Raw genomic sequence first — 13,994 nt, 5'->3', positions numbered from 1 at the left:
ACTGGCACCAGATTACATTTTGAAGATGATCAGATGTAGCTGCAAGAGTAAAAATCCCTGCAACTCTAAATGCAGTTGTTCTGTCAATAGTGTGTCTTGCACAATTTTTTGTGCTTGCTTTCAAGTAGGATGCTCCAGAGTAGAGATTTAGCACCACAGAATTTCAGAAAAAGGGTTTAGAGGGTTTTTTTTTTCATCTGAACTCTTAGTTCTTTCCTTAAATAGTTTTTGTGTTTTGTGTGTGTTTGCATACTGTATGTAATTATTTTACATAATTATTGCTCATTAGTGTGTGTGCGTGTGTGTGCGTGTGCATGCATGCATGCACGTACATGCTTTATGTACTGTAGTTCTTGTATCAAAATTGTTAATTTTGCAAATTTATGAAAGGGTCAATTACACGTTTGACTAATTTGAATGACAGTAAAGCGTGAATACTGTACAGCCAATTTGGTTAATTGAAAATCAGTATCTTTTGCTATTCTTGTGTGTGTGTGCACATGCTGTATATGCCATTTTGCATGCTTGATATATTGCATACTGTAGTTTTACATAGTGGATCACTGGTGTGTGTGTATATGCATGCTGTATATAGTTCTATTGCATGCTGTATATAGTTCTTTTACATAGTGGATCACTGGTGTGAATGTATGCATGCTGTATATATTTCTATTTCATGCTGTATATACAGTAGTTCTTTTACATAGTGGATCACTGGTGTGAGTGTATGCATGCTGTATATAGTTCTATTGCATGCTGTAGTTCTTTTACATAGTGGATCACTGGTGTGAGTGTATACATGCTGTATATAGTTCTATTGCATAGTGGATCACTGGTGTGAATGTATGCATGCTGTATATATTTCTATTTCATGCTGTATATACAGTAGTTCTTTTACATAGTGGATCACTGGTGTGAGTGTATATGCATGCTGTACATAGTTCTATTGCATGCTGTATATAGTTCTTTTACATAGTGGATCACTGGTGTGAGTGTATACATGCTGTATATAGTTCGTTTACATAGTGGATCATTGGTGTGAGTGTATGCATGCTGTATATAGTTCTTTTACATAGTTATTGGTCATTAGTGTGTGTGTGTGTGTGTGTGCTGTATATAGTTCTTTTGCATGCTGTATAGTTCTTACATAGATATTGATCATTATTTTGTATTAACTGTAGAGTTTATGTAATACTTGTATAAAAATCGCTAATTTGGAAAAGTTATGAAAGGGTTAATTAATCCACATTTGATGTATTTGAATGACAAATATAGAGAAAAATGTGAATACCTATCAGATACAGCCAACTTGGTGCATTTAATATCAGTATTTACACTGATATTATTTTTTTTGTATTTTCTTCCATTATTTGGGCATATAGGGCATTAAAGGGTTAATATATTAAATTGCCCAAGGGATATCAACGGGCACCCTCTTAAATCTTGAAGAGCTACCTCAAATCTATAAGATAAAGCAAAAAAAAACACCTTTAACCAAAAATTCCGGGTCCGACCCCATGGCTCCCGGACTATTAGACTGCTGCCTCCGCGACCCGGTCCCGGATAAAGCGGAAGAAGACGAGACGGGTAGCGTTCCCCACAAACTGTATAAATCCCCCCCATTTGAGTCACTGAGGGGGGGAATTCCCCCCCCCATTCTGAAAAATGAAATTCAGGCCCTGCCTTTCGTGTCCATCTTCGATGTTTTGATTTATAACCAACACCCCCGAGTTTCGAAGCTTCTTATTGGTTGACCGCAAATTACGTCTTCCAATAGCATCGGACCTTACATATAAAATGATCAATTTCCGAGTTGCGCTGATAATGTCGGCAATTCTCACTCATTAGTGAACAAGATTATAGCAAGGTTTGTTTAAAATAAATTATCCGACTTTACGTATGACAAAAACTTATCTAAAAAGTGAGATAACATATTAGAATATTCTGTTAGCTTTCTCAGTTAGGGATAAAAACACGATATAACCATTCTAAAGACGTATTTTCTACATAATATCAACCCTGACAGAACTTTGGAAGAACTCTCTGATGAACCAGGATATATCGACCAAGTGTACCTTGTTTTCAGAGCGTTTTGACGCACATGGTTCAAAGTTTTGACTGCAAGTGTTTCATTTGAGAAATTAATGGTGAATATCATTATATTTGGGTTATGAGATTAATTTATAAGAAACAACCATTGATTTTAACTCCCTGAGCTCCCTTCATCCTACAGTTGTGCTCATAAGTTTACATACCCTGGCAGAATTTTTGCTTTCTTGGCCTTTTTTCAGAGAATATGAATGATAGCACAAAAACTTTTTTCCCCACTCATGGTTAGTGGTTGGGTGAAGCCATTTATTGATAAACAACTGTGTTTTCTATTTTTAAATCATAATGACAACAAAAAACATCCAAATGACCCTGATCAAAAGTTTACATACCCCAGTTCTTAATACCGTGTATTGCCCCCTCTAACATCAATGACAGCCTGAAGTCTTTTGTGGTAGTTGTGGATGAGGCTCTTTATTTTCTCAGATGGTAAAGCTGCCCATTCTTCTTGGCAAAAAGCTTCCAGTTCCTGTAAATTCCTGGGCTGTCTTGCATGAACTGCACGCTTGAGATCTCCCCAGAGTGGCTCAATGATATTGAGGTCAGGAGACTGAGATGGCCACTCCAGAACCTTCACTTTGTTCTGCTGTAGCCAATGACAGGTCGACTTGGCCTTGTGTTTTGGATCGTTGTCATGTTGGAACGTCCAAGTACGTCCCATGCGCAGCTTCCGGGCTGATGAATGCAAATTTGCCTCCAGTATTTGCTGATAACATGCTGCATTCATCTTTCCTTCAACTTTGACCAAGTTTCCTGTTCCTTTGTAGCTCACACATCCCAAAACATCAGCGATCCAGCTCCGTGCTTTACAGTAGGAATGGTGTTCCTTTCATCATAGGCCTTGTTGACACCTCTCCAAATGTAATGTTTATGGTTGTGGCCAAAAAGTTCAATTTTGGTCTCTTCACTCCAAATTACCTTGTTCCAGAAGTTTTGAGGCTCGTCTCTGTGCTGTTTGGCGTAAATTTGTGTTGGTCTACCTGACCGTGGTTTGGTTTTAACAGAGACCCTGATTTTCCATTTGTTAATCACAGTTTGAACACTGCTGACTGGCATTATCAATTCCGTGGATATCTTTTTGTATCCCTTTCCTGTTTTATACAGTTCAATTATCTTTTCCTGTAGATCCGTTGACAATTCTTTTGCTTTCCCCATGACTCAGAATCCAGAACCGTCAGTGGCTGGATGAAAGATGCAAGAGTCTGTCTGGATCCCAGAAACTCACTCAGCTTTTATGCACACACACTGATTACAAGCAAACAGATCACAGGTGAGGACGTTACCTTTAGTAGCCATTCAAACCCATTTGTGTCAACTTCTGTGCATGTTATCAGGCCAAAATCGCCAGGGTATGTGAACTTTTGAGCAGGGTCATTTGGGTAGTTTCTGTTGTCGTTATGATTTAAAAAGAGAAAACACAGTCGTTTGACAATAAATGGTTTCACCCAACCACTAAGCATGAGTGGAAAAGATGTTTTTGTGTTATCATTCATAGTCTCTGAAAAATGGTCAAAGAATCATAGATTCTGCCAGGGTATGTAAACTTATGAGCACAACTGTACCCATAAAGACACCCCCTCCCCCTAAACACACACACACACACACACACATGGATCCCAATTATACACACACATACCCACACAGGCCAGTCAGCATACTACAGAGGGTGACTAAGGGCTAAAAGGTGCATAGATACTAAAGAATGCAAAGCACATCACACCAGATGTTAGATATAATTATAATGAAAAATATGGACTCCGTAAACCAGATTAAGCGGGTTAAATTAAACACACAATTTCATTACATATATACAGTCGATGAAATGATCAAAATAAGAGGATTCAAGAATAAAAAAGCATGCTATGAACATAAATCAAGAACATGGAAAGACAAAGGCAGGAAACAAGCTTGCAAACACTATTGAAACACCAACAAACTACAATAACAATTCATTTTTCAATATTATGTCAGTGCAAGAAACATTTAGAAGTATAACATATCTTGCTAAAAAGAAAATTGTTCTTTTAGCATTTCTTGCTAAGCGAAATTGCAAATTGCTAAAGAAAAATGAGTCTTTAGCACTTTTCGCTAAAACATTTTGGGTCCTAGAGTGAGCACAGCAGTGGTCTGTGGGGGCGCATGCGCGCCAGGTTAGGGTGAGGTTGACGGGGGGGGGGGGGGGGGGGGGGGGGGGGGTACTCATGAAATTGTAAAATTGTACTCATTAAATTTTTTCAAGGTTGGCAGATATGCAGTTATATCACAAATATGGATGTGACACCAAAATGGGTCAGTACTAAATATACAGTGTACTTCATAGGGTGCATTTAAATAAAAAATAGGGTGATAAACCCCAAATGACCCCCTATTGGATATATATTGCACTATCTAGGGAGTAGAAGTCATTATTTCATAAACTATGTAGTGTACTTATGGCCCTTTTCCACTACCCTTTTTCAGCTCACTTCAGCTCGCTTCAGCTCACTTCGGCCCGACACGGCTCGTGTTTCGACTACCAAAAACCAGCACGACTCAGCTCGTTTCAGCCCTGCTTAGCCCCTAAAACTCGCACCGTTTTGGGGTAGGGCTGAAGCGAGCCAAACCGTGCTGACTGAGGCTGGGGGCGTGAGCAGACACTCCCCTGTGCACTGATTGGTGAGGAGGAGTGTCCTCACATGCCCACACACGCCCCGCGAGCGCGCTGGGATCTGTAAACACCGCAAACCCGGAAGAAGAAGAATTACGAATTACGAGAATTTCTGAAGCCTTATGCGCCTCGCCTCATCTATACGCTCTTGCCAGTATCTGTTGGCGTTGTCAAGCCACAGCACCAAGACCAGCAACACTAACGACTCCATGTCCTCCATGTTTATTGTTTACTATTCGGGTCGTGAGACTACTGCTTAAAAGCTCACTGAATCAGTGACATACAGAGCATCGTGGACGAGTTCGCGGAGCGCAAGGCTCGCCGTATGCCCTTCAAATAATGCGCGCAGTAGGCTATTGATGTTTTATTATGAGCCATGTACAGTATGTCGCCTAATGTTTTTTTGTTTGAGTTACATGCTCGTTTGAAGGACTTAATGTACAAAATAACATAGTTGCACCCCGTAGTGTTGAAATTGGTAAACACAGTGCATTCAGTGAGGTTTGCACCGCCCTCCTTTTATTTCTGACTCTTCCTGTCACCGTTGCAACCTCTGAGCGCTCATTCGTATGCCCTTCAAATAATGTGCGCAGTATAGGCTATTGATGTTTTATTATGAGCCATGTACAGTATCCTAATGTTTTTTGTTTCTGAGTTACATGTTCGTTTGAAGGACTTGATGTACTAAATAACATAGTTGCACCCGGTAGTGTTGAAATTGGTAAACACCGCAGTTGCGGACATTTTGTAGCCTAAAATGATGTTATGATAAGCTTTAATAAAGGGTCCGGTCATTTGCCCCGCCCCCGGCCCGGCTCTGACTTGTTCCGCCACTGTCACTGATGTCACTGTTTGCGCTGCTTAACGACATCACATGACGTCCACCCACTTTCGCTAACTCCACCCAATGTGTCCACCCACTTCCAGCCAGCACGGTTCAGCGCGGTTGTAGTCGAAATGCAACTCCAACAGCCCCGCTCAGCTCGACTCAGCTCGACTCGGCACGGCACGGCTCAGCCGCGTTTGTAGTGGAAAAGCGGCATTACATAGCGAATAAGCATGTGACTCCCAAATGGCTCTGTATTGGATGCTCAGTGCACTATATAGGGTGTAGAAGTTATTGCATACACCTTCACTTATATTGGGAATATAGAGCTGAACCCCAAAGAGCTCCCCAGTGGATATACGGTATCGGGAACAAAATAGGGAATGGACATCATAATCCAATCCATATTCCAATCCATTTCATACCTTATGAACGTGCACTTGTATAGAAAGTAAGGAGCTGAACACAAATGGCAGCTTGTTGGACATATAGTGCACTACACAGCAGTGTTTCCCACAGAAATTTTGGAGGGGACAGCCCATGGGGGGGGCGTGGCGTGCGTGGCGCACGTGTCCAGCTGAATTGCAGGGGTGCGCGGGTGGTTGTTTAGCGCGTGGCGCGCGTGTCCGGTTGAATTGCAGGGGTGCGCGGGGGTTGTTTAGCCTACTAATACTACTAAACTAAGACTAACAAAGAACAAATTCGTTGGTATTGGTTATGCACCTTGTATTTTATTTTAGCATGTTGCTACAGAGGGCAGTCCTACAAGAAGAACATATTACAGATAGCAACCAAACCAAACCAAAAATCCTACAATACTTCACACCCTGAACTCCTACAAAAAGTCCTACAAAACAAGGACTTCTAGCTCTGCTGTATGTCAAAAGTGACCCTGACAAATGCCTGCCCTGTTTACAAAGACCACACCCTGCACTTGTGCATTTGATTTTTCTTGGCTTTGAGAAAAAGAGTTTGAGTGCCCTTTCATAATTTATGTCTTCTGCAAGGATGTGATTTTTCCGCGAATTCGCGGAATTCCGCTTTTTTCACCTCAAAATTTAAAAAAAAATTTTTTTCCGATTTTTCGCTCAAAAATCCGCATTCATATCCTATTTGTTCTGACTTTCAGTAATTCCGTCATTGAGATGAAACGAGGTACGTGATTGGCCCATCGCTCTGTAACAACCAATGAGCGTGCTTGTTAGATAGCTGTACGTAAGCTCGCTTCAAACAAAGAGTTGAAAGATGCACCTGATCATCAGTTTGGTGTGTGTTTTTAAAGTAAATAAACATGGGGAAGAAGAAAAAACAACCCAGCTCATTTCTTTCCCCATAATAAGCCTGTGAGTGGTGATGGTGTCACTGCACGTGCGACGGAGTGACGAAGGTTGCCGTGGCAATGGGGCCTCGCACCATCTGTTGCTTCCTGGATGCGCATGCGCACGCTATGAAAGCTGTGGCGAAAAGGTTGGCATCGGAGGCTAAACCTTCTGAGGAGAAAAGAAGGGGCGGTTTTTATTTCAGTTTGTTTTAGTTACGTCCGAAGAAACAGCAGTTTAAATCACGGCTCTAGTTTACAAATCAAAATGGTTACTCAGTGAAAACAAAGCAAAAGCTAGAGAGAGGGGGGAGCGGTGTAGAGAGAGGGGGGAGCGGTGTAGAGAGAGGGGGGAGCGGTGTAGAGAGAGGGGGGAGCGGTGTAGAGAGAGGGGGGAGCGGTGTAGAGAGAGGGGGAGCGGTGTAGAGAGAGGGGGGAGCGGTGTAGAGAGAGGGGGGAGCGGTGTAGAGAGAGGGGGGAGCGGTGTAGAGAGAGGGGGGAGCGGTGTAGAGAGAGGGGGGAGCGGTGTAGAGAGAGGGGGGAGCGGTGTAGAGAGAGGGGGGAGCGGTGTAGAGAGAGGGGGGAGCGGTGTAGAGAGAGGGGGGAGCGGTGTAGAGAGAGGGGGGAGCGGTGTAGAGAGAGGGGGAGCGGTGTAGAGAGAGGGGGAGCGGTGTAGAGAGAGGGGGAGCGGTGTAGAGAGAGGGGGAGCGGTGTAGAGAGAGGGGGAGCGGTGTAGAGAGAGGGGGGAGCGGTGTAGAGAGAGGGGGAGCGGTGTAGAGAGAGGGGGAGCGGTGTAGAGAGAGGGGGAGCGGTGTAGAGCGAGGGGGAGCGGTGTAGAGAGAGGGGGAGCGGTGTAGAGCGAGGGGGAGCGGTGTAGAGCGAGGGGGAGCGGTGTAGAGAGAGGCGGAGTGGTGTAGAGAGAGGGGGAGCGGTGTAGAGCGAGGGGGAGTGGTGTAGAGATACTTAAACTCCTGGGAACGCTACTTGTGGGCTTAAATAGCTTAGGTCTTACCTTCTGCCGCTACTCAGATTGAAGATCTCTACAGTATGTAACCTTTTGTCACCATTTGAGGGATCCTTTTTAGTAGACTTTTCATTTTGATATCTCCAAATTTGGATAGCATTGTCAGACAAAGGCCAGGTGGATAAATGCAAGTATTATTCCCACCAGCCGTCTTAGATATGGACTGTTCAGTTTCGGGTGGAGGGTAGAAAACCACCACAAAATGAAAGAGATCCTTTACAGCATGACATTGCTGACTGACTGTATTATGCCATCAAACACCAATAGCCGTTTTCTAGCAGTGCGAGTAAGGCTCGAGGAAGAGTTTGGAAGGTTGTGTGCCTTTTAGTTAAGCTAATTTTACAACCTCCTTAGTGTTGCTTTGCACAGCTGCTTCTTCCTCATCTTCATGCACTATTCTTTAAGTGTCACTGCTTCGTTTAATTATAAAAAAAAGAAAAAAAATCAGTCTGTTCTTAATAGCACTCAGTGAATTTATTGACACGAAAAGTCTAACTTAAAATCTAACTTAAACCAGTCTGCTGACTTTTCAGGATTCTCTTAACTATGTTTGTGTTATTTGTCTCTTCTTTTAGTGGCCATCTCTTTAATCAGTGACCTTTGCTTTTTCCTTTTATAACATTTTTATATCATCTTTTTTATCAACTTTTATATAATTTTTCTATTCTCATGTCTGATCTGATAATCCCTGTCCTCTGTTTAATGTCTACAATTAAAATAAGAAAACACTATCAAACTGTTCTTAACACTGAATGAATTTACAAACTTTGTTTCAGTCCACATATAGAACATTAACATGACAACAGTCTTTGTTGACTTTTCAGGATTCTCTTATACCATATAGCCCTGTCTCCTGTGTCATATGCCATCTTTAATTTAAAAAAAAATCAAATTGTTCTCAACACTGAACAATTCATCTTTGCTGAGTGCAGGATTCTTGTACACATGTAGTCTTTCCTACTCTTTCTCCTAGTGGTCCTCCCTTTTGTCAGCATCAGTGTCCTTTTTGCTTTTCCTTGTAAATACTTTTTTCTTATAGCCATGCTCTGATCTAATCCCCTTCGCAACGTCGACGTTAACTGTCTCGTCCTGTGTATTCTCAACGCTATCACTCACACTGCTATTACCACCATCGGATTCAGGAGTTTTCCTCTTAGCAGGGGAAACTTCTGCCACTGCACTTGTGCGTTTTAGCCAGCGGTCCATGTGTTTTACAGCTAAAGTCCGAGAGAGGAAGAGTGTGTGTGTGTGTGTGTGTGTGTGTGAACTGTCTGCGTCTGCTGGGGTTTTTTCTGAGTAGGCTACGGGGGGAGATAAGAGGGGGGTCAGTCAGTAAAAGGAGGGTTAAATTCAAGTAACCTTGAGAACAGAAGGTAGTCGCGCATTCACACTGATCCATTATTAGACTGCCGTTGTCAGGCAATGCAGTAATGTGTGCGGGAATCTCTCGCATTAGAATCGTTAAAGGTGCGGGAATTTTAAAAAATGTGCGCAATACCCGCAATCCCGCGCCCAAATTCAGGCCCTGAAAGGTACTGTTTATCTTGAGAAATTGCAATTGTTTGATGGATTTTGCTTAAACTTTAAATGACTTTCGCATAAAATGCGAATACAGATGATTTTCTTTTCGCAAATTGGAATAAAACTTCGCAATTTGCGGACGTGCGAGTGGCTAGCGTGACCCAGACCACCACCAGCAGACCAAAAACACACTTTCAATCCAGTTTTATTGATTGACCTTGGGAACATAGTCCAGTTTTGTAAAACATTCCTATTGATAGACTTTGGGAAACTGTTATTGATGGCTCTTGGGAACTTCCTTCCGTTTTGAAAAGCACAACAAACATTAAATAGTTGGTGAACGAGTATAACGTTCACGAGGGGTTAACAATGTCGGTTTATTGGGCTGACCTAATGTTTTTATTTTACCTTTCCAGTGATCTTTGCAGAATGGATTGTTGACCATCATTGATGAAATCTCTCTTCTCTAACTGGTGTTTCAATCCCCGACTCGCTCTCGCCACCTCTGGCTGCACCGCTGCACTCAAGTCAGAGACGCGAAGGAGGAAGGGGAGGCGGTGAAGAGGGCGGAGCCACACGCTCTGGAAGAGGGGCGGGGGGATTGGGCAAAGCGTTCCATTCTGGCTTTGAGTTTTCTCACAGATCAGCGGTATCAACTTCAGCGAGAACTTGACTGAAATGCGAGTTCGGACGATATGCGTACTTTTTAATGTGAAAACGTACAGTCGTACAATGAGGTAAAAAGTCGTAGCGGCTACGCAAGATGCGTACAGGTTGGCAGGTATGTCATTAACAAAACAAACAACGAAAGCTCACCAAAAGCAATACCTCGCCCCCTGGTGGACTCTGTCCCAGGTGAGGTGGTAATAATAATAATAATAATAATAATAATAAAGTGACTGACAAGCAGTAAAGAGGAAAGCAGAGTGAAAGACAAAAGAAAACAGATGAGTCTTTAAAGACATGCTGGTTGTGTGAAGAAAATTACTGAACACTAAAGCTATGATGGAGAGACAAATGCGGAAAGTGAAGTAGAAGTTGTAGGAGGATGGAGAAGGTCAGAAAAATAGAAGGGAGAAAAATTACTGAGGGCTTTAAGTTGAAGTGAATTTATTTATTTATTTTTTTAATAGGGAACCAAAGTTTTGGAATACAGTTATAACGAGATTGTGGCAGTGAGGGCGTGGCTGAGCGTCAGCTGTTAACAGCGAGGAGTCAGGCTGAACCAACAGGGAACATGGAATAAACATGTAACACCTGCATCTAATTACTGGCTGTTTATTAATGTGTCTCTGTGTGTCTTTCAGATGGCCAGGAATGAAATCATTCAGAACAACATTTTAAATGTGATGATTTATCAAATTTGGAGATTTGAATATGAATAATTTTAAAATGTATAACAAAAATTATATTTATAATAATAGTAAGCATAGCAATGAAAAAATGCTTATTTCAAAGATTACAGCACTTTGTTTACATACATAATTTGCAATTATTTTATCTGTGACAAACAAGAACAAGAACCGAGCTGAAAGTACTGTGCGAGTCGCCATTTAAGATATTTCAGTATAGAGGGTACCATGAGGATTGGTCCAGCTGTTTTCCTGTAGTATCATTAACAAAAAACAAAGAAACATACAAACAAACAAACAAACCCCACTGAAAACAATGCCTCGCCCCCTGGTGGACTCCGCCCCGGCGAGGTAATAAAACTCTTCCACTGCATTTAAAGGCAGTTTGTTGTTCTATGGACATGGAGCACACTGCAGAGCAACTACACTTCTGTAAATGTTGTATAATAACCAAATAATATTTGTTTATGCATTCAGCTGGTTGCTTTTAAATACAAACATTTCTGCAAATTGCAGTTAAATATCCGTTTTCTCCACTGATATACACGATCAGTGGTAACAATGTGTTTCTCTCTGTGCTGTGAATTTCTTGTTAGTGATGTTGGTATCTGTGAATTGGTCTGTTACAGCAGTGAAGAGTGCGTGAACTCCATATTAATGCACACAACAAACACAAATATATTATATTCAGGGACTTTTGTCCATGTCGTGCATCTCTGATTGATTAATGGTCCATTTGGAGGTAAAATAAAGGAATATGGAGTGTAACTGCGTCGTTGTGCTTCAGATTTAAACCCCAGTAGATCAGTAACCGCAGAAACAGAAATAAGATATTTATATTAAAAAATACAGAATCTAATTTTATGTGACAAAAAACCCACAATGTAATTAAAATAGAGGCAAACCGACCTGAAACAAAGCATAATGCTGTTGATATAAATCACATGTTAATCTACTGATAAACTGATATTAACTAAAAAATGTGGATTAAAAACATCAAGTCTGAATGAATTTCAAACAAGCTTTCATTCAGTTTCCTTTTGTTCTTCATTTTAGTAGAAATAATTAATAAATCCATCGATAGCTCTGCCTGGTGTTGTTCTTTCTGACTCGACGTGTGCACGGCCCTCTGCAAACCCTTTACGCTTCGCCTCTTTAACTTCTGCATCAAGTTGAGTTTTAAATTCTTCCTCTGCCTGTTTCCTGGCTGCTGCTTCTGTCTGTGCTTTCTGGGTCTCCAGTTCTTTCTTGTGCTGCTCTGTAGTGAAGGCAAGATTTCTCTCCTCCTCCTCCTTGTGTTTTCTTTCTTCTTCTTCTTTCTCCTTTCTGAAATCTTCCTGTTGTTTCCGTAGTTTTTCCTCCATTTCTTTTTTGTGTTCTTCCTCCTTTTCCTTTCTTTCTCTCTCATCTTTTTCTCTTTGTGCCTTTAGTTGTTCCTCCATATTTCTGATCTTTTCATTCAATTCATTTTCTATTCTTTTCCTTTCTTGTTCTTCTTTCTCTTTTCTTTCCTTCTCTCTTAAATCTCTCTCCTCCTTTTCTTTCTGTCTTTCCTGCTCATATTGCCTCTCCTTCCTAATCTGATCTGAATGCCATTCATCCTCCATAGCAGCAATTCTTTCCTCCCAGACCTCCTGCTGTTTGTTTCTCTCCTCCTCCTCCTCCCTCATCCTCTGCTCCCACTCTCGTTGCTGAGATAACTGAAGATCCCGTAGTTCCTTCTTTTTACTTTCCTCTGCATCCTTTATCTTTTCTTCTAAATCCCTTCTTCTACTGTCTTCTTCTGCTGCCTTCTGTTTATACTCCTGTTGTAGTTTCTTTAATTCTTTTTCTTTTTTAATTTTCATTTCTTCTTTTTCTTTTTGAAACTTCTCATTTTCTGCTCTCTGTTTCTCCTTCCATTCTTGTTCTCTCCTCCTCCTTTCCTCCTCCTCCTGATCTCTCCGTTTCTGATCTTCCTGTCTTTGTCTCTCCCACTGTTTCCTGTTCTCCTCTCTCTCTCTGTTTATTTGTTGCATCCATTCCTTCATCTTCATGTCATCATCATCTTTTCTCTTCTGAAAGTCCTGTCTTACCTGTTGTTCCCTTTTTTCCATATCTCTTTTTATTTGCTCTTCTCTCTGTTTAAATTCTTCCTCTTTTCTTCTCTCCTCTGCCTCTTGTCTTTCTTTTTGTTTCTGCATCTCTCTCCTCATGTCCTCCATTTCAGCTTTATGCTTGGTCTTCAGTTCTTCTTTCTCTCTCTCTATCTGCTCCTCTCTCTCTTTCAGTATTCTCTCCTTTTCCTTTTCTAGAGTTTCCTCGACCTCTTGGAACATCTCATTAGTGTAGTAGCCTCCTCCGTTCACCTTCACCATTGAGTCGATTTTATCCAGGAGCTCTGACACCTGAGTGTTGCTGGATTTATCACCGTTGCTGAACACCTGATATCGTTTACCACAGGCCCACAGAAGTTTGTTTACTTCTGGCCCAGCAGTTTGAATAAACTGTTCAAATGGCTGTTCATTAAGTAGATCACCAAAGGGGAAGAGTACGATGGTGTATGTGTTAGATTTTCTACCAAAAGTCTTTTCAATGAATTTCACTGCCTCTCTCTCCTCCTGTGTGAAGCGTTGTCCGATTTTCAGCACCAGCAGGAACACGTGAGGACCAGGTGCTGCCATCGATATGCATTTAACAATCTCTTTCTTGCTTTCTTCATTATCAGTATTTGTGTCAAACAGTCCTGGAGTGTCGATCACAGTAATCCGTCTCCCACCGAGCTCTACTGTCTCTTTCTGACACGCAGTGGTAACTGACTGAAGTGACATAATTTCTTGAAATACGTTTTTCCCCAGAATGGTGTTTCCTGATGCGCTCTTCCCAACTCCTGTCTTCCCCAACAGCACAATTCTGAGAGCGTCAGGGCTTTTTGATAAATCTGTACAAATAATAATAAAAAAACATGAATATTTAAAAGAGACAAACATGAATAAAGCTGCTCGAGTTATTATAAAATCATGTCATGGGTTTTGTCCTTATTTTATCTCATCTGAACTGTCAAAATAAAATTACATCTGCAAATTTAATTCCTTTTGACATGCTAATGATGATGCTGTCCAACAAAATGTTTATTTATAAACAGTTTCTGATAAATGCAAGTAACAGCTGTCCTTTTCCTTCTGAGAAAAGCAAACAGACTGATAAATACTCAGATC

At 41.4% G+C, this 13,994-nt stretch overlaps 1 protein-coding gene across 4 annotated transcripts in view; it reads right to left on the bottom strand.

Moving 5' to 3' along the window:
* Positions 1 to 10,544: 10,544 nt before the first annotated feature.
* The window catches only part of LOC132870525 (GTPase IMAP family member 8-like), a 44,978-nt gene continuing 41,528 nt past the window's right edge, over positions 10,545 to 13,994 (bottom strand). For all 4 annotated transcript variants that reach the window (XM_060904196.1, XM_060904195.1, XM_060904197.1 and 1 more), the window contains one exon: positions 10,545 to 13,717. In XM_060904196.1, coding sequence (XP_060760179.1) covers positions 11,850 to 13,717 — 1,868 coding nt within the window. In that variant the 3' untranslated portion in view covers positions 10,545 to 11,849. The remainder of the gene's footprint in view (positions 13,718 to 13,994) is intronic.

This window comes from Neoarius graeffei, chromosome 22 (genome assembly GCF_027579695.1).
Source record: "Neoarius graeffei isolate fNeoGra1 chromosome 22, fNeoGra1.pri, whole genome shotgun sequence".
Classification (NCBI taxonomy): Eukaryota; Metazoa; Chordata; class Actinopteri; order Siluriformes; family Ariidae; genus Neoarius; species Neoarius graeffei.
Note: the sequence above shows the minus strand (reverse complement) of the source record. Positions and strands in the feature narration are given on the sequence as shown.